Genomic DNA, 23,495 nt, shown 5'->3' with positions numbered 1-23,495 from the left:
TGTACAACACTTTCAGTAGGCTTCGATCTTGTTGCTTTCACCTCTCCTGTATTTTCTGATCAGCGAGGAACGAGCAACAAGAAGAGGACGGCTCTTAAGACTATTGCTATGCACCCAACAAAGCATTGCCTCTATCTAACTTCCTTGTTGTGTCTCTCTCTGTTTGTGCCCAGTGTTTTGTAGAGCACAACTGGTTCAATCTGATAGGGATCATCTGTGGGCTGGCCATCTATAACAGCACCGTGGTCGACCTCCACTTCCCCCTGGTCCTTTACAAGAAGCTACTGGGCGTAGCACCCACTCTGGAGGACCTCAAGGAGCTGTCGCCCACAGAGGGCAGGTAATGTGAATTCATAGCCCAGCCACGAGGCCTCTAGGCTGGGATGGACTTGCATGCTAACTCCCCCTAGCCACATCTTGTTAAAAGTTCTACATGGAAAGTGAGTGTTCTTCATTCATTAAAAATGACTTAGTGTTGAACACAATCTTTTTACTGCCATTAGATATATTGATTGTCCATGCTGTTTGTATGAATGTATTTTCCTCTTGGGTGCGGAGAGATTTCATTCTGGGTTTATTTTTTAAATGCCCCCTTCCCTCCTTATTTGAAAACATTGTGTAAACTCAACATTTCTTCAGAAGGCAATAATTGAGTGTTGGGCTTCGGGTTGGGCGGCATCCAGATCTTCATACCATTCCTGTACCATACTAGGGTATATGGTATTTCCTGGCAGTGCACACTTTCTTTCCAAATGCACAAAACAAATTTTGGCAGCAGGGATCTTGATCCAGGAGGAGATTGTTTGTCTCTGCTGTAACTGCTGTGTCAGTGATTACAGCTGGGAGTCTTTCTGGGTAAGTCTAAGAGCTTTGCACACTTGGATTGCACAATATTTGCAAATTATTCTTTAAAAAATTCTTCAAGCTCTGTCAAGTTGGTTGTTAATCATTGCTAGACAGCCATTTTCAAGTCTTGACATAGACTTTCAAACCGATCTATAAGTAAAAACTGTGACTAGGCCACTCAGAAACATTCTATATCGTCTTGGTAAGCATCTCTAGTGTATATTTGGTCTTGTGTTTTAGGTTATTGTCCTGCTGCAAGGTGAATTAGTCTCCCAGTGTCTGTTGGAAAGCAGACTGAACCAGGTTTTCCTCTGTGATTTTGTCTGTGCTTAGCTCCATTCAGTTTCTTTTTATCCTAAACTTTCTAGTCCTTGCCGATGACAAGCATATCCATAACATGATACAGCCACCACCATGCTTGAAAATGTGGTACTCAGTGATGTGTTGTGTTAGATTTGCCCCAAACATAACACTTTGTATACAGGACATAAGGTTAATTTCTTTGCCACATTTTTTGCAGTATTACTTGCAAACCGGATGCATGTATTCTGCACTGGCTTCCTTCTTTTCACTCTGTCATTTAGGTTAGTATTGTGGAGTAACTACAATGTGGTTGATCCATCCTTAGTTTTCTCCTATCACAGCCATTAAACTCTGTAACTGTTTTAAAGTCACCATTGGCCTCATGGTGAAATCCCTGTGCCGTTTCCTTCCTCTCCAGCAACTGAGTCAGGAAGGATGCCTGTATCTTTGTTGTGATTGGGTGTATTAATACACCATCCAAAGTGTAATTAATAACTTCACCATGCTCAAAAGTTTTCTTATTTTTTATTTTTTTTTCCCACACTGGAAAACCTCCCTGGTGTTTGTGGTTGAATCTGTGTTTGAAATTCACTGCTCAACTGAGCGACCTTACAGATAATTGTATGTGTGGGGTACAGAGATGAGGTCGTCATTCAAAAATCACGTTAAACACTATTATTGCAAGACATTTCACCTTTTCATTTTTTTATCATTTTTAAACATTTAAAAAAAATCCACTTTGACATTATTGGGTATTGTGTGTAGGGCAGTGACACAAAATCTCAATATAATCCATTTTATATTCAGGCTGTAACACACAAATGTGGAAAGAGTCAATGGCTGTGAATACTTTCTGGATGCACTGTACTGTACGTAACCCAGCCGTTGGCCTAGGGTCTAATTGTCTGCAGATGGTCCGGAGGTTACTGCTGAAGCTTTTTATCCTTAGATTACCAGTCTGAGGACTACAATTAGGGCAGTGCATCGGCCCTTGAGCGTGCCACAGTAAAAGACAGCCTTCTTTAAGGAGTTGGCTCCCTGGGGAGTGTTGGGCCACAAAACAACCCAGACGATGAATAGTGTCTTGTTGTTTTGTCATGGGTTGTGTTGTTTTCTTGGCTTGACTTTTGGGTACACTTAAGACCGAGGCAGTAGAGAGTCGACACAGCTGTGGGTTTTGATCTAAGTGGTGGTGAAGAAGGAAGAGAAATGAATGACAGTTGGTTTGACATTTGGTGTATTTCTTTACTCTATTAAGTCTGTGTACTCCTAGTACTCTGAGTTGAAATAAGATATATTTTTTAATTTAACTAGGCAAGTCAGTTAAGAACAAATTCTTATTTACAATGACGGCCTACCCCGGCCAAACCCGGACGACGCTGGGCCAATTGTGCACCGCTCTATGGTACTCCCAATCACGGCCGGTTGTGATACAGCCTGGATTCGAACCAGGGTGTCTGCCTCTAGCACAGGCAGTGCCTTAGACCGCTGCGCCACTCGGGAGCCCAAAGGTAACTGGATATCAAATACCTACTCCACAGACTACTGGAGTTCATAGTACTTTGTTCAGAAAAACTCAACTCCACAACCCATAAGAACACCAATCCAATACACAGCCCATACAAAGCAAAGCAGCATACTCCCATCCTCGCTCCAACTTCAACAGAATGTGAGACATCCCATTTGGCTGCCCTTTGGGTCTGGAGAGAACGAGGAGTTTCTTTTCCCCTTGGCACCCTATCCCTGGCTCTGTTACTCCATGCATACTTCCTATGTTGTGTTAGGGTTGGCTAGCATCTTCCTAGCAAGCATAGCTTAGCGTAGTCCCCCTCCCACACTCTCCATCACTCACTGTCTGTTATTGTCTCCCAGTGTTAACATAGCATAGCCCCCATTCTCCATCATTGTCTATTATTAGCTCCTAGCGTTAGCATAGCATAGCCCCCATTCTTCATCAGTGTCTATTATTGGCTACTAGCATTAGCGTAGCACCCATTCTCAATCACTGTCTATTATTAGCTGTTAGAATTAGCATAGCCGGCATTCTCCATTACTGTCTATTATTAGCCGCTAGCGTTAGCACTCAAACAGGCTAGCGCTACAGGAAGACTTGTTGTTCCCTCTTCTGTTCTATCCCAGATAATCCAGGTGCTTTGGGGACAGAACACAGCTGGCCACCAGGGTAAGCGCTAAAATGTGACGTTAGCGATGTCACTAAATGCTACTGAGGGCAGAGGCCTTAAAATGGAGAGTGTGTTATCCCCAGCTAGGTTAGGGAGAAAGTCTTTAGCGATGGCTGAGGCTGCCAGGGAGGGATGCTGTCCGTGTCAGTGAAAAGTGTGCTGGATGAGTCTTTACCTCAAGACGCAGCTATGTGGGAGGAATTTTGATGAGGATGACATTGGGCTTCTATTTATCTGTCTTGCGTTCCCTCTCTCTCGCTCTCTCTTGTGCTCTCTCTCTAGCCCTCCTCTCTTTGTTTTCTCACCATAGTGAGACAGAACATTCTCTACGGTCATGTGTTAGTGAATACGTCTCTCGTTCTCTCTCTAGGAGTTTACAACAGCTCCTGGACCATGAGGAAGATGACGTTGAGGAGACATTTTGTCTAAACTTTGCTGTAAGTCCTGTGAATTGTACCAACTCTTGGAGATGTCTGAACCCCACACAAAACATAAACCCACTCCCTCCTGAAACACCATGTCATCACCCATTAAAAGATGACTGTACAGAAAGATCTTCACAACATTCAGATGCCAAATCAGATGCTGCAGTAGAAATGGATGACATTTAGTTGCCTGACTGGATGATATCTAACCCCCACTGTGTCCATCCCAGATCACCAGAGAGTACTATGGCCTGACGGAGGTTAAGGAGCTTATCCCTGGAGGAGACCGCATCACTGTGGACAAGAACAACAGGTGGGGCCCCTTTATATATACCCAAATATAACTATATAACACATTATAACAACAACACTGACTTTAAAACAGCACTGCAACCGTAAGCGTCTTCCTATCTATTACATCACGGTCCCCAGATCATGTTTTGTTTCACATTTTAAGAACAAATTCCTATTTACAATGACGACCTGTCAAACACATCAATAAACAACATGTCAATAAACAATAATTACACTATTATATCTACAAGTCTGTGGTCACCTGCTCGTCCAACATCTCATTCCAATAGCATGGGCATTAATATGGAGTTGGTCCCCCCCTTTTCTGCTATAACAGCCTCCACTCTTCTGGGAAGGCTTTCCACTAGACGTTGGAACATTGCTGCGGGGACTTTCTTCCATTCAGCCACAAGAGCATTCGTGAGGTCGGCACTGATTTTGGGCAATTAAGCCTGGCTCGCAGTCGGTGTCCCAATTCGAGGGGGTTGAGGTCAGGGTGAACTGCTTAGAAGGCCAAAAGTATTGGGACAAGTTCACTTATGTGTATTAAAGTAGCTAAAAGTTAAGTATTTGGCCCCATATTCCTAGCACTATATCAAGCTTGCGACTCTAGTAACCTGTTGGATGCATTTGCAGTTTTTTGCCCAATAGAAATTAATGGTAAATAGTATATTGTGTCATTGCAGTCAGTTTTATTGTAAATACGAATAGAATATGTTTCTCTACATTAATGTGGATGCTACCATGATTACGGATAATCCTGAATGAATTGTGAATAATGATGAGTGAAAAAGTTAGACGCACAAATATCAAGATATGCTAACCTCTCACCATTACAATAACAGGGGAGGTTAGCATTTCTTTGTGGGGGTAGCAGAGTACAGAGCCAAAACAACCGAAAATGTTTCGCTGTCCCAATACTTTTGGTGCTCACTGTATTTTGAGGCGGCCCTTCTGTCACTGACATAGAGTTAGAGCAGCTTATGGAGGAGTCCATTGAGGTAACCGTACGGGGGTGTGCTGGAAGCTTGTGTTGAACAGATGGGGATGTCCCCAGCTGGGATTGGGTTCAGAACAACAGCAGCCCACATCTCTCCACAAATCCACTTTGACTAGCCATTTGGCCGTGGGGCCAAATCCTCAGGGCCTCCACCCAGAGAGAGAGAGCAAGCGAAAAACTAACCCATTCATCCTGCCAAAACAGAGTCAGACTACGAAGGCCATTTTGAAGGCTGTCTGTTATGACTTGAAGTGCAGGCATATCTAGAATTTTCAAGTGGCAGATAGCCTAGTGGTTAAGAGCACAGGACCAGTAACTGAAAGGTGACTAGGTGAAAAATCTGTCAATGTACTCTTGAGCAAGGCACTTAACCCTAATTGTTGCTGTGGATAGGACCGTCTACTAAAATGTAAATAAGTGAAAGCATAATGCCAGGAGTTTTTCCTACTTATAGACTATAACTGCAGCCCAGAGTTTTCCTGGACAGGTCACATAGTCATGAAAAACTGTGAAACAATGAGTTGAGTCACCTTTCCTCTTCATTACACGGAGGGAGGTTTGTTTATTGTGAGTGAAGTTGTGGAGGTTAGCTTAGCCCACAGATGCTATGGCAAGTTTCCTGCTCCCATTTCTCATTGGCGTTTGTCAGATCGAGTGTTTTTATTTCTGGCTGTGGGGCTCGCCAGTTAAATCTCTGGAGGGAGAGGCTGGGGAGTGTGTGTGTGTATGTCTGTTTGAGTGTGACTGTCAGTGTGTGTGTTAGTAAGAAAGGGCGAGTAGGCCGAAGAGCAATGTTCCTATTCCCCTGCAGCTTTCCTGACGTCTCTGTAGCTGGCTGCTACAGTATCTGTCAGGAAATCAGGTGGGTGGCCAACCATGTTGCTACACAGAGTTCACACATCCTCCCTGGGCCATGCTGTGCTGAGCTCCAGGCCTGACACACACTGCCATCATCATCTTTTCCTCCTCACAGGAACCTCACACATCCTCACATAGGGACAGAATGTGTGTGTGTGTTAAACATACTATGTGCAAGGGAACAGTTGACTCTCTATACCATGTACAAGGGAACAGTTGACTCTCTATCCCATGTGCAAGGGAACAGTTGACTCTCTATCCCATGTGCAAGGGCACAGTTGACTCTCTATCCCATGTGCAAGGGAACAGTTGACTCTCTATCCCATGTGCAAGGGAACAGTTGACTCTCTCTATCCCATGTACAAGGGCACAGTTGACTCTATCCCATGTGCAAGGGAACAGTTGACTCTCTATCCCATGTGCAAGGGAACAGTTGACTCTCTATCCCATGTGCAAGGGCACAGTTGACTCTCTATCCCATGTGCAAGGGCACAGTTGACTCTCTATCCCATGTACAAGGGAACAGTTGACTCTCTATCCCATGTACAAGGGAACAGTTGACTCTCTATCCCATGTACAAGGGAACAGTTGACTCTCTATCCCATGTACAAGGGAACAGTTGACTCTCTCTATCCCATGTGCAAGGGAACAGTTGACTCTCTCTATCCCATGTGCAAGGGAACAGTTGACTCTCTATCCCATGTGCAAGGGCACAGTTGACTCTCTATCCCATGTACAAGGGAACAGTTGACTCTCTATCCCATGTACAAGGGAACAGTTGACTCTCTCTATCCCATGTACAAGGGCACAGTTGACTCTCTCTATCCCATGTGCAAGGGAACAGTTGACTCTCTCTATCCCATGTGCAAGGGAACAGTTGACTCTCTCTATCCCATGTGCAAGGGAACAGTTGACTCTCTCTATCCCATGTGCAAGGGAACAGTTGACTCTCTCTATCCCATGTGCAAGGGAACAGTTGACTCTCTCTATCCCATGTGCAAGGGAACAGTTGACTCTCTCTATCCCATGTGCAAGGGAACAGTTGACTCTCTCTATCCCATGTGCAAGGGAACAGTTGACTCTCTATCCCATGTGCAAGGGCACAGTTGACTCTCTATCCCATGTACAAGGGAACAGTTGACTCTCTATCCCATGTACAAGGGAACAGTTGACTCTCTCTATCCCATGTACAAGGGCACAGTTGACTCTCTCTATCCCATGTGCAAGGGAACAGTTGACTCTCTCTATCCCATGTGCAAGGGAACAGTTGACTCTCTCTATCCCATGTGCAAGGGAACAGTTGACTCTCTCTATCCCATGTGCAAGGGAACAGTTGACTCTCTCTATCCCATGTGCAAGGGAACAGTTGACTCTCTCTATCCCATGTGCAAGGGAACAGTTGACTCTCTCTATCCCATGTGCAAGGGAACAGTTGACTCTCTCTATCCCATGTGCAAGGGAACAGTTGACTCTCTCTATCCCATGTGCAAGGGAACAGTTGACTCTCTCTATCCCATGTGCAAGGGAACAGTTGACTCTCTCTATCCCATGTGCAAGGGAACAGTTGACTCTCTCTATCCCATGTGCAAGGGAACAGTTGACTCTCTCTATCCCATGTGCAAGGGAACAGTTGACTCTCTCTATCCCATGTGCAAGGGAACAGTTGACTCTCTCTATCCCATGTGCAAGGGAACAGTTGACTCTCTCTATCCCATGTGCAAGGGAACAGTTGACTCTCTCTATCCCATGTGCAAGGGAACAGTTGACTCTCTCTATCCCATGTGCAAGGGAACAGTTGACTCTCTCTATCCCATGTGCAAGGGAACAGTTGACTCTCTCTATCCCATGTGCAAGGGAACAGTTGACTCTCTCTATCCCATGTGCAAGGGAACAGTTGACTCTCTATCCCATGTGCAAGGGAACAGTTGACTCTCTATCCCATGTGCAAGGGAACAGTTGACTCTCTATCCCATGTGCAAGGGCACAGTTGACTCTCTATCCCATGTGCAAGGGCACAGTTGACTCTCTATCCCATGTAAAAGGGAACAGTTGACTCTCTCTATCCCATGTAAAAGGGAACAGTTGACTCTCTCTATCCCATGTAAAAGGGAACAGTTGACTCTCTCTATCCCATGTAAAAGGGAACAGTTGACTCTCTCTATCCCATGTAAAAGGGAACAGTTGACTCTCTCTATCCCATGTAAAAGGGAACAGTTGACTCTCTCTATCCCATGTAAAAGGGAACAGTTGACTCTCTCTATCCCATGTAAAAGGGAACAGTTGACTCTCTCTATCCCATGTAAAAGGGAACAGTTGACTCTCTCTATCCCATGTAAAAGGGAACAGTTGACTCTCTCTATCCCATGTAAAAGGGAACAGTTGACTCTCTCTATCCCATGTAAAAGGGAACAGTTGACTCTCTCTATCCCATGTAAAAGGGAACAGTTGACTCTCTCTATCCCATGTAAAAGGGAACAGTTGACTCTCTCTATCCCATGTAAAAGGGAACAGTTGACTCTCTCTATCCCATGTAAAAGGGAACAGTTGACTCTCTCTATCCCATGTAAAAGGGAACAGTTGACTCTCTCTATCCCATGTGCAAGGGCACAGTTGACTCTCTCTATCCCATGTGCAAGGGCACAGTTGACTCTCTATCCCATGTGCAAGGGCACAGTTGACTCTCTATCCCATGTGCAAGGGAACAGTTGACTCTCTATCCCATGTGCAAGGGAACAGTTGACTCTCTATCCCATGTGCAAGGGAACAGTTGACTCTCTCTATCCCATGTGCAAGGGAACAGTTGACTCTCTCTATCCCATGTGCAAGGGAACAGTTGACTCTCTCTATCCCATGTGCAAGGGAACAGTTGACTCTCTCTATCCCATGTGCAAGGGAACAGTTGACTCTCTCTATCCCATGTGCAAGGGCACAGTTGACTCTCTCTATCCCATGTGCAAGGGCACAGTTGACTCTCTATCCCATGTGCAAGGGAACAGTTGACTCTCTATCCCATGTGCAAGGGAACAGTTGACTCTCTATCCCATGTGCAAGGGAACAGTTGACTCTCTATCCCATGTGCAAGGGAACAGTTGACTCTCTATCCCATGTGCAAGGGCACAGTTGACTCTCTATCCCATGTGCAAGGGCACAGTTGACTCTCTATCCCATGTGCAAGGGCACAGTTGACTCTCTATCCCATGTGCAAGGGCACAGTTGACTCTCTGTCCCATGTGCAAGGGCACAGTTGACTCTCTGTCCCATGTGCAAGGGCACAGTTGACTCTCTGTCCCATGTGCAAGGGCACAGTTGACTCTCTGTCCCATGTGCAAGGGCACAGTTGACTCTCTGTCCCATGTGCAAGGGCACAGTTGACTCTCTGTCCCATGTGCAAGGGCACAGTTGACTCTCTATCCCATGTGCAAGGGCACAGTTGACTCTCTCTATCCCATGTGCAAGGGCACAGTTGACTCTCTCTATCCCATGTGCAAGGGCACAGTTGACTCTCTCTATCCCATGTGCAAGGGCACAGTTGACTCTCTCTATCCCATGTGCAAGGGCACAGTTGACTCTCTCTATCCCATGTGCAAGGGCACAGTTGACTCTCTCTATCCCATGTGCAAGGGCACAGTTGACTCTCTCTATCCCATGTGCAAGGGCACAGTTGACTCTCTCTATCCCATGTGCAAGGGCACAGTTGACTCTCTCTATCCCATGTGCAAGGGCACAGTTGACTCTCTCTATCCCATGTGCAAGGGCACAGTTGACTCTCTCTATCCCATGTGCAAGGGCACAGTTGACTCTCTCTATCCCATGTGCAAGGGCACAGTTGACTCTCTCTATCCCATGTGCAAGGGCACAGTTGACTCTCTCTATCCCATGTGCAAGGGCACAGTTGACTCTCTCTATCCCATGTGCAAGGGCACAGTTGACTCTCTCTATCCCATGTGCAAGGGCACAGTTGACTCTCTCTATCCCATGTGCAAGGGCACAGTTGACTCTCTCTATCCCATGTGCAAGGGCACAGTTGACTGTCTCTATCCAGTCATGGTTCCTGACTAAATGAGAGAAATGAATCGAGGAAAGTCCCATCCTTTAACTGGCATGGTTGTTTATTACTAGGATGAATGTATTAATGAGTAGAGCTCCAATCCACATTGCAGAATGCACAGTACCCAGCCCCTTAATAGTCACTAAATTCAAGATGGGTGTCTCAGTCCCATGTCATCTGATAAAGCTTTGGATCTCAATTATAGATGGTTATGGTGGTGGGTTATGTATGGTCTATTTTAATCTGTTTTGATTGGCCGGTGCAGTGGCCAAGGGTCTCCGGGTCTCCAATCTGCCCAGTAGAGCGTGTCTCCAGAACACAGAACACCTCCCCTGTGACACTTCCTCCTGGGAGAGACCTTTAGATTACGTCACAAATGGCACCCTATTCCCTTTAAAGTAGTGCACTATATAGGGAATTGGGTGCCATTTGGGACACAGACTTAGTACTGCTCTCATTGCTATTCTCTATCCTCACAAATCCCTATTCCCCTCCTGAGGGGATAGGCCTGCCATGAGAATGAAGCTATACTGACAGTCACAGGAACAACATGTACAGTCGCAGCCTCAAAGGAAAATTTCACCCAAAAACGATCTTTTGGTATTTGTTCCATTCGTCCATTGTTGACATTGTCCCAAAATGTTTTGCTTGTCAGCAATCAAGTTTTCAAGATATGTAGTGTTCAAAATACAGAAATCATCCCTGTATGATGAATTTTGCATCATATGATTAATTTTAATAACAAACTTGTTAATCAAATAATAGAGTAATGACAAACTAAATCAAAAGGCCTAGCTCTGTCAGAGTATAACTTATTCAATCATCAAACTGAAGCAAAGTCCTTTGTTTAAACAGTTCTATGGCGCTTGGATAGTCTTCAGCAGCTCCTGCTGCTCTCCATGTGGGGAAACCATTCATTTAAACCATAAGAGGCCACTCAGGCCAGCTGACCTGTAGAGCAGTGGGTTATGGGCCATGTAGTCTTCACCATGATGGCCATCTTAGGGCTGACAACCCCTCTGTGTGGCATGGCCGTAGGTGGAGGGGCTTGTCACATCACGTGTGTGTGTGTGTAGTATTAGTGCAGCAACATGAGAGAGGCAGGGGTTTAAGCAATAACAAATGAAAATGGTTACAGGGAATTACTCTCACTCCAAAATCATATGAAGATGGCATAAGTCATGGCAAAATGTGCAGAATATCAGTAAATTAGCTTTGAAACTGCAAACGTTTCTATCCACCCCATCGCAAAATGTGTATACGTGCCGGAAATTGGCTTTAAAACTACAACATTTTCTCTCCGTCCCATGTTAAATAGTAGAATTTCATGAAATTAGTTTCACAACTGCAAAACTTTCTCTCTGTCCCATGGCAAAATGTGTAGAATTGCAGAAAATTATTAAAATGTAAAATGTTTCTATCTGCTGCTAAGAGTGCTTGCATACGGCCCACAAAAGGTTAGGTCTGGCCCTGGCCATTAACTACAACCAGACTACTGATTGGATCTCCAAAATTAGGACGGTTAACAGTATGGCCACTCAATATTCTTTGTGTTATGTCTGTCTGTGTGTCTCTCTCTGTGTCAGGGAGGAGTTTGTGGAGGCCTACCTGAAGTACATGTTCAGGGACTCGGTGAGCGAGCTGTACCAGGCCTTCTCCTCTGGGTTCCTGAAGGTGTGTGGTGGGAAGATCCTGTCGCTGTTCCAGCCCTCCGAGCTTATGGCCATGGTGGTGGGAAACAACAACTATAACTGGGAGGAAATGGAGAAGGTGAGCTTTAAAGCTAACGCTAATGGTAGGTGATACGAAGCTAACGCTAATGGTAGGTGATACGAAGCTAACGCTAATGGTAGGTGATACGAAGCTAACCCTAATGGTAGGTGATGGAGAATGTGAGTGCTAATGCTAAGCTAACCCTAAATGGTAGATGATGGAGAATGTGAGAGTGAATACACCCCAGGGCAGTCAGTCACTGAGTCAAACATCCATGGAAAACACGGGTGTTGACACTACATACTGTTACCGGAGAACATCAAAATGGGAGGGTGTGAAATATAATAAAACAGTTGATGCCATACTGCAAAGCAGTGTCAAAACTAATCAAAATAATTGTTGACCCATCACTAAAACGAACCTGTCTTGACCAGGCAGTTGCCGAGGGCATAGCCAATTAGACAAAACCCCAGTCAGAAACCAGGAGGTTTGAGCGTCTGCCTGGTCAAGTTCGAACGTCGGGACATGTATGGCTCGCTGAGGGCAGAGCCGGGGAGGGCATGGGGATTAGCCATTGGCTAATGGAGGAAGTTGAAAAGGTCAAGGTCACCGTAAGTAATGTGCACTGGGCTTCTCCTGGATTAGTTTATTTTTAGCGTGTTGATGTCTTCAGATGATTGTAAGGGGTCTGTGATCTGTGTTTACTGCGAGTGTCGTGTGCAGGATATTGACAACATGATGGGGACTCTTGCATAAGCGGGGTGTTTTCACAGCACTGCTCAGAATGTGGGAAATGTGTATGAAGTTTGAATGCTGGGGTTAGGTTAGGCTAGGTAAAGGGTCTGCACACAAGTGCGCGAGTGTATGCACCACACACACACACACACACACACACACACACACACACACACACACACACACACACACAGCTCTGTGAGGAATTCCACAGGCTGTCACATATGAAGGAATCATGTTCTAACTCTGAATAACACTTAATGATAGTGACCAAGTAGAATGCTTTATAGAAGTCCTAGCAGTTGGCCAACTTCAGTTACATAACTGTCCCTAATATAATAGAACCATATTATGTTGTTTTGGCTTTTCTACTACAGAATGCGGTTTACAAAGGAGAGTATTCAGCCACTCATCCGACTGTGAGGATGTTTTGGGAAGTATTCCATGAGTTCCCTCTGGAAAAGAAGAAGCGGTTCTTATGTAAGTACTAAGTAGAGCCCTCGGTTCTTATGTAAGTACTAAGTAGAGCCCTCGGTTCTTAAGTAAGTACTGAGTAGAGCCCTCGGGTTCTTATGTAAGTACTGAGTAGAGCCCTGGGTTCTTAAGTAAGTACTGAGTAGAGCCCTCGGTTCTTATGTAAGTACTAAGTAGAGCCCTCGGTTCTTAAGTAAGTACTGAGTAGAGCCCTCGGGTTCTTATGTAAGTACTGAGTAGAGCCCTGGGTTCTTAAGTAAGTACTGAGTAGAGCCCTCGGGTTCTTATGTAAGTACTGAGTAGAGCCCTCGGTTCTTATGTAAGTACTAAGTAGAGCCCTCGGTTCTTAAGTAAGTACTGAGTAGAGCCCTCGGTTCTTATGTAAGTACTAAGTAGAGCCCTCGGTTCTTAAGTAAGTACTGAGTAGAGCCCTGGGTTCTTAAGTAAGTACTGAGTAGAGCCCTCGGTTCTTATGTAAGTACTAAGTAGAGCCCTCGGTTCTTAAGTAAGTACTGAGTAGAGCCCTCGGGTTCTTATGTAAGTACTGAGTAGAGCCCTGGGTTCTTAAGTAAGTACTGAGTAGAGCCCTCGGTTCTTATGTAAGTACTAAGTAGAGCCCTCGGTTCTTAAGTAAGTACTGAGTAGAGCCCTCGGGTTCTTATGTAAGTACTGAGTAGAGCCCTGGGTTCTTAAGTAAGTACTGAGTAGAGCCCTCGGTTCTTATGTAAGTACTAAGTAGAGCCCTCGGTTCTTAAGTAAGTACTGAGTAGAGCCCTCGGTTCTTATGTAAGTACTAAGTAGAGCCCTCGGTTCTTAAGTAAGTACTGAGTAGAGCCCTCGGTTCTTAAGTAAGTACTGAGTAAAGCCCTCAGTTTAACGAGGTGTTGGCTATCACAATGACAGTATGTAGTTTTACTCAAGGTCTAAATAGGCACTTACTAGTGTTGGGACTTAGCCAGTGGCTCAAGCTCAATGTTATCTATTTCTAACGCTACAAGGAAAGAAAGCTGCTTGAGTATCAGCCTCGACGATACTGTACATCTAACGCTATCCCTCCCTCTCTCAACTATAATACTATACCTAATGCTAACACTAGCCCTCCCCTTTACCCCAGTATTCCTGACGGGCAGCGACCGCATCCCCATCCATGGGATGGAGAGCCTCCGCATCGCCATCCAGTCCACGTCGGCCGAGGAGCACTATCTGCCTGTGGCCCACACCTGCTACAACCTGCTGGACATGCCCCGCTACCAGACCAAAGAGACCCTGCACCGCCGTCTCACCCAGGCCGTGGAGCAGTACGAGGGCTTCAGCCTGGTGTGAGACCCAGTGGCTGGGTCAGTGGCTCCCCCTAGAGGCCTGGAGGACCAGGGGGAATTAGCATGGCTGCTAATGCTAATGTACTTTAATAACAATGCCCTGTGAATGGGGGTGGCTGGATGGACGGATGGGTGGTGGGAAGGGGGCTGCTATTCCATAGCACTTTCCCTATACAGTAAGAGATTATATATTTTGAGTTATAATTGTCTTCTATGCAGATTGATGTACATAACTTGAACAGTTTTAATTAAACCAGCTTTTTTGTTGCTTTAAGATAATTTATTGAATTGAATAATTTTGGGGGATTTGAAAAATTATACATGTCAGAGGTGAACATTGAAGCCCTTAACCTGGTATCTGGCCTTTTACCACTGTTCTTGGGTCCGTTTGAGGACAGATGATACCAGATTAATACATCAGTCTGGCCTTTTACCGCTGATCTTGGGTCAGTTTGGGGACAGATGATACCAGATTAATACATGAGTTAACAGCAGGCAGACAGTTCCATACTCAAGCCCAATAAATACATGGCGTTCTAATGCCATACCCACAATACCAGTCTATTTCTACATTAAAAAGACTAACTGACCGACTGGAGTTACTTACATGTCCTCAATCTTACATTTATCAATATTTCTTTGATTGCGATGTCGTTGGAGTGATTTTATTACAGTAGTATTGGTGAAGTCTTTATTTTATGGATGTTAAAATGTCTGTGTGCATGTTGTCGAGAGGAAACGCTAAAAAGACACCTCATTGTTACATTATAAACGAAATACAGCTAATCCAAATGTATTTGATCCCTGTAACCCCAGATTAGGAATAAATCATCTCAATGTCAATCTGGGAGATCTATTGGTGCCACGAGGTCAGAATGAGTGCACATTCGTGGCCTGGCGGATAATAGGTTGATTTACAGATGATCTGTTCATGGTTCCCACCGGTTCCTTCTATGATGACACAGCATTCGGACCAACGACATTAGGATTGGTCAATTTGACCTGCAGAATTAGGCTTGGGTCATTGATTAGGTTTAAGGAACAGATTATATTGGGTCATGTTATTAGCAATAACGAACTGAAGCAAACAGCTCAGTAATGTAATGCCGTTTGGATGAGGGTCGGGGACGCTGCACTCTGAACATCTCTGCATCGTTTCCCGGCCGTTACTTCAATTACTCTTCTCTCAAGTGTATCTTGATCGTGTGTTGATATGCAAGTGATAAAATAACTTTGCCTATACATTCTGCCTATTCAGTCCTATTACCGAACATCTCAGCCAATGGAGGTATTGTATCGTATACCATTTCTCTTAAGCCATGTCCACTGTAACTGGGGTTAAGACAAACATGTCGTTATCTATAGGGACGGCTGGTCTCCTTGTTTGTCTTTTGTTTTAATACATCAATAGCCACAAATGTGCCCAAGGGGAATAATTACTATTATTTTGATTTATAACTCTTGTCACACTGTGTAGACAATGACATAAAAAACAAATGTCATAGTGGTCTTTTGTTTATTCAAAGCTGAGCTAGGGCAATACCTGAGGGAGGCTGTGTGTTCTATTATAGCCTGGTCCCTAATCCGTTTGTGCTGTTTTGCTGACTAAAGCAGTTGGCAAGACAACAAACCGATCAGCGACCAGGCTAGGGGAAAAGCCTATTCATTCCTTATTATTCTTATTTCACCACGGTAATGGCGACATTTCCAAATCATGGGGTCAATGTTTGCAAATAAGGGCTTATTAGTGGATCTATAACTGGATTGTGTCAAGTATATCATATTTAATTTTGTACCTTTTAAATGGATGACATTATTTTTTCTTTCTATTTTTTTTCCTGAACAAATAAAACGTAATTCCAGCTTGCCCTGTAGTTGTGTTTTAAATCAAGAAGCTATTTTATAGGTTGGTCTGGGAATAAGGATTTGCTTGTGGATAAATGAGAGGTGCATATAAGGGGACTTTGTGTAAAGAAATTCATTTTTTTGTAGAGTTCAACCAATATATGAATGAAATTGCCATGTTCTTTACATGTATGACATTGATGTGTTCTTGTAGTATTTCCCTGTGAAATGTGTTGACATTCACCACACCAATTCACCACCACACAAACACACCAATGAAAATCCAAAGCCAACAAACTCAGTAAAAATATGTTTGGTTTTATATATACAATTTATGTACTAAAATGTACACACCCATAATTCATTATGTCCACCAGTGTTTTACATTCAATAAAAACGAAAGTCACACTGTTAAAATGATCCATTTTGGAGAAAAAAGGAAAAATGTACTTGCTCACTTAGCAATGTAAACATAGATCTGGATCCATATTTACAAGGAACAAATAGGCTATGATAAAATACCTACATAAAGAAAGCAGCATGCCTTGGTTGAGTATTGAAGGTTCTGCGTTGGGGATTGGTGGCCATTTTGATAGTTATTGGGACTTTTCTTTAAGGATGGATGTTCCACACAAAATGACCCTTGTTGGTGTTGAAAAGTGCGAGCAAAAATATACCACAGATTTCAAGACAGGATAGCTTACTTCACACAAAGTGAATAGGAAAAGAAAACACACCAATGCAAAATAATATACAAGCAGTCAAATTCATAAGTGACTGACGACCATGATCACAATAATTCATGAAATTGTATACATTGATCCACTACACTATTTTGGTATGCAATCTGAGTCATTTTCTTTGGATCATAGACTATTTGTTCTGCATTCTAGTTCTCAGTTTAAACAAATGAACACTCCTCTGACATTTCCTCATAGCTTTGCTAAAAATACACACAATTTCTGGAAACAAACAAATATAAGCATTGATGATGACAACAAGTGTGTTTTTCCTAGGTTAACATTGAGATTATTGCCGCGTTCACGTGCTAGTCGGAACTAGGAAAGTCAGAAATGTTCAACTTGCTAACTGGTTGTATTTATACATGTGCAGCGTTCAACTAGTTTGCAAGTCGAAAATTTCAGAGTTTCCTAGTTCCGACTTGCACGTGAATGTGGCATATGGCACCAATCATGAGTTACATTTAAAAAATCCATAAATTGGCTGAACTCTGCTAGACTGGCTCTCTGATTGGTTGTTTGCATGTAACTGTCTGTCTCCCTTACAAAAATACACAATCCCCTCATTTAATTTTTCTGATTACAAAATCTTGTTTCTCAAAATGGCAATACCTTAAAGTACATAATCCCAAATCTAATGTTATACTCCACATTTTAAGACTTAAAAAAAAATCCAATATAAAAGTCTATATGAACTACCATATAAACATTCAAAGGAAGAAAAATAAATTAAATCAATACAACACTCTTCGTAAATGTATACTTTAAATTAGTGATGACTATTCAATGTAGGGTAGTTCTTGGTATCAATCAATATCAAGATGCACAAAAAAAATAAAAATATATTCCTTTGAAAAAAGGTTGGTTTTGGTCCACTCTGCGGGGGCAGGAAAATGCGGATGTTTCCGGTTTTCAGGGATACAGTATTTTCCTCCACTTCTCTGAAAAACCGATGTGGGGACTCTGCTCAGGCGTCTTTTAAGGCCTGCTACGTTAGGTTAGTATTCATTCAAAGATGCCTGACATTTTGAGTTCCGGGGTTCTTCTTCTCTACGAGGGAAACAACAGACAAGATGGAGTAGCCTCCAGGGCAGCACCTACATGTCAGTTCCAACTCCTCTCAGGTCAGTAACTAAGCCATACCGTTTCCCTTCTACAGTTGGGATTCATCAGGGGGCAACATGTTGGCATCTCCTGAAGCCAAATGTGTCTATGGCACAATTGGCACAAGAAAGAAAATACAAATATTGTGAGGGATGATGAGGTGTATCTGTTTTGCTATGGATGGTTTTCCTTTCCATGGGCTGGTGTGGTCCATCTCTTATTGAGACGGAGCCTCATTCATTCCTCTGTCAGTCTTTGATGTTTTATTTTCTTTAGAGGAACTTAGAGGCATCTCCTTTGCTGATGAGAACCTCTATCAGCTTAAGCTTGGCTTTGATGTGCTTGTATTCGTTATACTCTACCGCCAAAGGGGAGCGGTCTTCCTTCTGCACGTTTCTATGGCAACAGCAAGTGGGAGGAAGCAAAATACAAACATTAGCTGAATGGACGACGGTCAAAATGGCTGTGCAACCAAAGATGAAGGACAGTACATCATGAGTCCTCGCATCATCTAATTGTTTACAATTAGTCCAACTATGACACGAAACAAAACCGGAAATGTCATCTTACCTGCCGTTTTGCCTGAAGAATTGATCTTCAAACTCTCTTAGGTTCTTGCGGATTCTCTTTTTCTCCTCCCGGGCATCTTGTAGCTGCTCCACTAGTTCCGGCCTGTGTGTGGGGGAGAGACAAACACAGCTTTAGGCATCTGAACCTCAAAGGTTGTTTTGACTTTAAAAGGCTTTTAAAATCCTTCAAGTTGTTTCAATCTTAGTTGTTTAAGAAGTGAACGTTCTTCTAAACACATGAAATACCACAGCTAACTTGAATTGATAAGACATCAACAATAACATGAGACTACTAATGATTGCAGTACTTCAATTCTACAATCTAAACTGCAATGTCCATGTTATTCACCCATCCAGATTATTTAGATATAGGTCAATTACATTTTACATTTGACATTTTAGTCATTTAGCAGACGCTCTTATCCAGAGCGACTTACAGTAGAGTGCATACATTTTATTACATTTTTACATACTGAGACAAGGATATCCCTACCGGCCAAACCCTCCCTAACCCGGACGACGCTATGCCAATTGTGCGTCGCCCCACGGACCTCCCGGTTGCGGCCGGCTGCGACAGAGCCTGGGCGCGAACCCAGCCCAGCCTGGGCGCGAACCCAGAGACTCTGGTGGCGCAGCTAGCACTGCGATGCAGTGCCCTAGACCACTGCGCCACCCGGGAGGTGGCGCAGTTATATTTAATCCAATTCAATTTATCCCCTCAGGGGCAATTAAGAAGAGGTCAGTGTCAGTTTGGGTGCTTACATGGTGGCCGAATGCAGGTTGGACAGACGCATGTCGGTGGTGTTCTTGGAGGGCGAGAGCTCGTCTACGGGCGAGATGAAGCCGTCCGTCTCCTCCTCCAGCTGGTCCAGGAAGCCCAGCATACTGAAGTCTGGACGCACTGTCCCTGTGATCTGGCACTGGGGCTTGTTGTTGGACTCAGAGTCATCCTCAGAGCCATCCTCCTCTTCCTATGGGGACAAAACCAGCGAAGGAGGAGGTCAGTGGAGGGTTAAGGGGGAAAGGGTGAGCGATGCTGGGGTGAACTGATCATAGCGCCATGGGGCTGTCAAGGGACCCCCAGGGTCAAGAGCTAGGTTAATGCAAGAGAATCAAGTATTGTGAATCTAATGTTACTGGAATCAGAGCACAAAGACACATTTATTCAGTCATTTTTCAGGCACAGGCAAGTTTGATGAGGTTAATACATGTCTATTGTTCATTTTTCCACTTTGAATTTCTTTTAGATTGTCTCAAATCAAAACTATTCTAATACATCCACAAATAGCAGCACACACGTGATGAGCATCTCAAGACCAGCGTTGATTTGACGATCTCCCTGTTTTTGCTTGATTGGATCATTTGATTATCTGATTTATTTTTGGTGTACACACACATTGACACACACCATGCACAGGCAAGTCGCCTTGTTAGTCCTTCTCACACACTATCAAGTTGATCCCAAAGCAATCAATCTAACAAGTCATGAAGCAGCAATCTAAGCATCAAAAACCAAGTTGATATTGAATCAAAACCGCCCCCCCACCCCACGAGTGCTATGGGTGGCCTCCCAATCCACAGGCTGTATTCAGGTTTGGTTGAGAGGTGAGGGAGTAGGGGATTGGAGGGTGCGAGGGGGAGGGACTTGCGTTCTGATCACTGATTAGTCGAGCACGAGCAGCAGTGTGTCTTCACCTTGATGTCGTCAAAGAAGAGCGCGGCTTCGCCCTCGATAATGGGCTGAAGTAGAGGACCTCTGCGTTTGCTGGAGGGGGAGGCCTGAGAGTTAACAAGGAGGGGTTACCACTTGAAAACTGACCCCAGTTCAGCTCTGACTACAGAGCACATAGAGAAACTGACTGAATAGCATCCACTACAAACTGATCCTGGATCAGGTTTGTCACTGTAGGATTTTCTGCTGAACACTACCATGCTTCTTTTGGAACCTGTACCAAGTACTAGGATCAGAATGATCTGCTCTTGTTTGTGGGACCTTGTCACGACCATAATAGGCTTCTTCAGTGAAAACATAGCACTAGGCTCTCGTGTGATTTTAAGACTCTGAAAGGCAGGCTGTGTAACAGGTTCTTAGATCAAACAGATAAGGGTATCACGAGTCAGCTCTTTAACACAATGAATTCAGCAGTTGACATAACCCTATATGCCACCATGTACAGTACATAAACGTTTGCTAGGTCTCCAATTTATATAATGAGGATTAAACCTATTATATAAAGTGTGTTCTGTACAGTACATTAGGTTCATAACACAGATTACATATTGCGTAATCAAAGTGTTTACACAAGAAATTAAAGGGGAAAACTGGGACAAAACATTAAAATGTCCTCTTGTATACCCGTTACATAAACCATATGGAGATGAAGTGTATTACAATGGAAAAATATATTCTAATAATCTTTAATGTATTGGTGGTTAGAGGTTATTGTGAGATTATACATATATGTTTTTATCCCCTTTTGGTTTGAATCCAGCCTCAGCGAATCCCTATATCTGATGAGAATCTGAACTCTTGAACAGTGTTTTCTGCCCCTAAGTACCCACCTTTCTAGTCTAGAGGGAGAGTCTGCACAGCTGTGGTGTGCGTGTGTATGTGTTCGTAGTTCCCTGTGGCCAACTGAGTTGGTGTGGCCCCAACTTGTCACCTTTGAGCTCTGTTAAGAACCTGTGGATCCACTGAGCCGCTTAAACCGAGTTTAGGCTTAGGGCATTGGCCTTGAGGCTAACCTAGCGCTATGGCTAGCCACTACATACAGTCCCGCCTATGGATTCTAATGCTAGCCTAATGCTAACATTAGCGTTGTTAGGATTAAGTGCCCACGTAAAGGAGCTTGATCTTCAGCCAATGCTACGTGGTGACCTTTACCACCAGCTCCTCAAAGAGAAACCCAGGAACAACTCTGCTGTGGAGAAAATGAAGGGAGAGAGCAAAGACAGCCAGCTATACTTACAATGACGGGGATGGTGGAAGCTCTGCAGAGGATCTGTTTGACCAGGCGGTATCTGTCGTACAGCGGCTTCATGATCTGTCTCTCAGTCTTGGTAACCTAGAGAAGAGGCAGAGAGAAAAGGGAAAGGCACATTGTTAGCAATAGCACACCGCTAGCTAGCTAGCATTAGCACACCCCTGTGGCGCTACAATAGCACTCCCCTGGGGCACTACAATAGCACTCTGCTAGCTAGGGCATAGATTCCATCCCCATCAATTCAAATCAAATGTTTTTTTTAGTAGAGGGCAACGTTATGACACAACCTAGATACAACGTTGGCTGCATTTACACAGGCAGGCATATTCTAATATTTTTTTCATTAATTGATCTTTTGACCAACCAGATCAGCTCTGAAAAAGGTCTGCTGTGAAAAGATCTGATGTAAATTGGTCAGAAGACCAATTACTGGAAAGAATATCAGAATATGGCTGCCTGTGTAAATGCAGCCAACGTTGTATCTAGGTTGTGTCATGACGTTGCCGTCTTGGGTACAGCAAGCCCCATCCCCCTCTCCCTGCCTCCTACAACTAGGCTGCTGTGGTCAGAGAGGTCGTAAATTCCTGAGGAGATGATCTCCTCATGGCCACAGTATAGAGACAGAGTGCGTTTTCATAGAGAACAAAGGAATTTCTTCCACCTCACAGAACTTGAGGTCCGAACAACATTTACGTTCCGGAGAAGGTATACAAGATCGGTGAAGAATCCAGCTACGAACTGGTCCGTTTGTTACAACTTGGGGAAGCTCATGGGAGACGGTGCGGCCACATTACCATAGCGCTGTTTATATAATAGCCTCAGATATGAGGTTTACATCTAATTGTTGTATAAGATGAATGAGTGAGGATGAAACTGTTTGTAAAATTGTGTAATGTGATTTTGGACTGTTTAATGAAGGAAACTCCAATTCCCCTTTGAGTTTAACTAAATGAAAGGACCGCCCATGAGCCCAGTTAGGGTCGGGCATCCTGGGACAGGCCCTTTTCTGCAACTTCCGAATAAAACCCCCACTCAGGTTTTCTATCACCAGACCATGTTTCTCTCAATCACGACAGGACAAAGGTTGCAGACCAGCTTACCTCGATAACGAGAGGGCCAAGGTTTGAGACCAGACTGCTGAATCTTTTAACCATCCCACGTGGTTAAACTCTTAGACTATCGATACCGACAGAATAAGAACAAGTCTTTGATATTAATTACTAGTCTGCAGCTAGGAATTCGGTATCATTGAAAGCGAAGAACAATAACCGCCGAAACACCTATCCATAACAACATGAATGAATGTCACTCTGAACTATCCACTCTAACCACGACAGAGAGGACGGAATCTCTCCAACAGAAACTAACTTTTCAGCAGAGATCCCGACGACACACTGAGCGTAAATATATTTATTGATTGCAATTGTTCCCGAATGAGTGAGCGTTCATGTGCAAAGGATTAGCATTTCAATTGTTATAATTATCAACTCTGTAGTGACTTCTCATCTGACCCCCACTCCCCTTTTGTCTAACAAGCCGCCATGCCGGTTTAGCCCACTAGGGCACATTCTCCTATCATTTCTTGTAACCATATTTACTTTGTTTGTTTGTTTATGCATTTCTGTGAATTACTTAGTTAGTAAATAAATGATTTAAGACAATGGATGTATGGATGACTCATAGTGAAGACTGGGTTCGTGCAACCAACAATTTACGACGTTTGGAATGAGACTAACGTAAAGTAAATAATTCATTAATTCGAAGACTAATTGATCAGATATAAAATATCTGAAAAGTTATATTAGGAAAATTATAACTTTGTAATCTGAATATTTTCCTTGGTGCCCCGACTTCCTAGTTAATTACAGTTACATGATTAATCAGTTTAATCGCGTAATACTAATTACAGAGAATCTTTAATAACTAAAAGTCTTCATTTAATGATAGTAAAGACACGACAGTTGCTTGAAAAGATTGCATAGTTCAAAGCACACATCTGTGTGCACACATTCTGCACTCTACACACACACAAACAGCCTGGTTCAAGACATTATT

The 23,495-nt window shown here is 43.8% G+C and overlaps 2 protein-coding genes across 7 annotated transcripts in view; one reads left to right on the top strand and one right to left on the bottom strand.

Moving 5' to 3' along the window:
* LOC120037780 (probable E3 ubiquitin-protein ligase HERC3) overlaps positions 1–16,065 on the top strand; it is a 38,028-nt gene extending 21,963 nt beyond the window's left edge. For all 6 annotated transcript variants that reach the window (XM_038983746.1, XM_038983745.1, XM_038983748.1 and 3 more), the window contains 6 exons: positions 174–340; positions 3,703–3,769; positions 3,988–4,070; positions 11,544–11,727; positions 12,783–12,885; positions 13,994–16,065. In XM_038983746.1, coding sequence (XP_038839674.1) covers positions 174–340; positions 3,703–3,769; positions 3,988–4,070; positions 11,544–11,727; positions 12,783–12,885; positions 13,994–14,202 — 813 coding nt within the window. In that variant the 3' untranslated portion in view covers positions 14,203–16,065. The remainder of the gene's footprint in view (positions 1–173; positions 341–3,702; positions 3,770–3,987; positions 4,071–11,543; positions 11,728–12,782; positions 12,886–13,993) is intronic.
* Positions 16,066–16,340: 275 nt separating this feature from the next.
* Positions 16,341–23,495, bottom strand: part of LOC120037777 (protein FAM13A-like) — a 73,574-nt gene continuing 66,419 nt past the window's right edge. Inside the window, exons 17-21 of the mRNA XM_038983742.1 lie at positions 21,426–21,521; positions 20,152–20,235; positions 19,219–19,427; positions 18,458–18,559; positions 16,341–18,283 (exon numbers count right to left, since the gene is read on the bottom strand). Of these exons, the coding sequence (XP_038839670.1) occupies positions 18,160–18,283; positions 18,458–18,559; positions 19,219–19,427; positions 20,152–20,235; positions 21,426–21,521 (615 nt within the window). The 3' untranslated portion in view covers positions 16,341–18,159. The remainder of the gene's footprint in view (positions 18,284–18,457; positions 18,560–19,218; positions 19,428–20,151; positions 20,236–21,425; positions 21,522–23,495) is intronic.

Source organism: Salvelinus namaycush, unplaced genomic scaffold (assembly GCF_016432855.1).
Source record: "Salvelinus namaycush isolate Seneca unplaced genomic scaffold, SaNama_1.0 Scaffold187, whole genome shotgun sequence".
In the NCBI taxonomy this organism is placed as follows: Eukaryota; Metazoa; Chordata; class Actinopteri; order Salmoniformes; family Salmonidae; genus Salvelinus; species Salvelinus namaycush.
The sequence above is the reverse complement of the archived record's forward strand: the minus strand, read 5'-3'. Positions and strand labels throughout refer to the sequence as shown.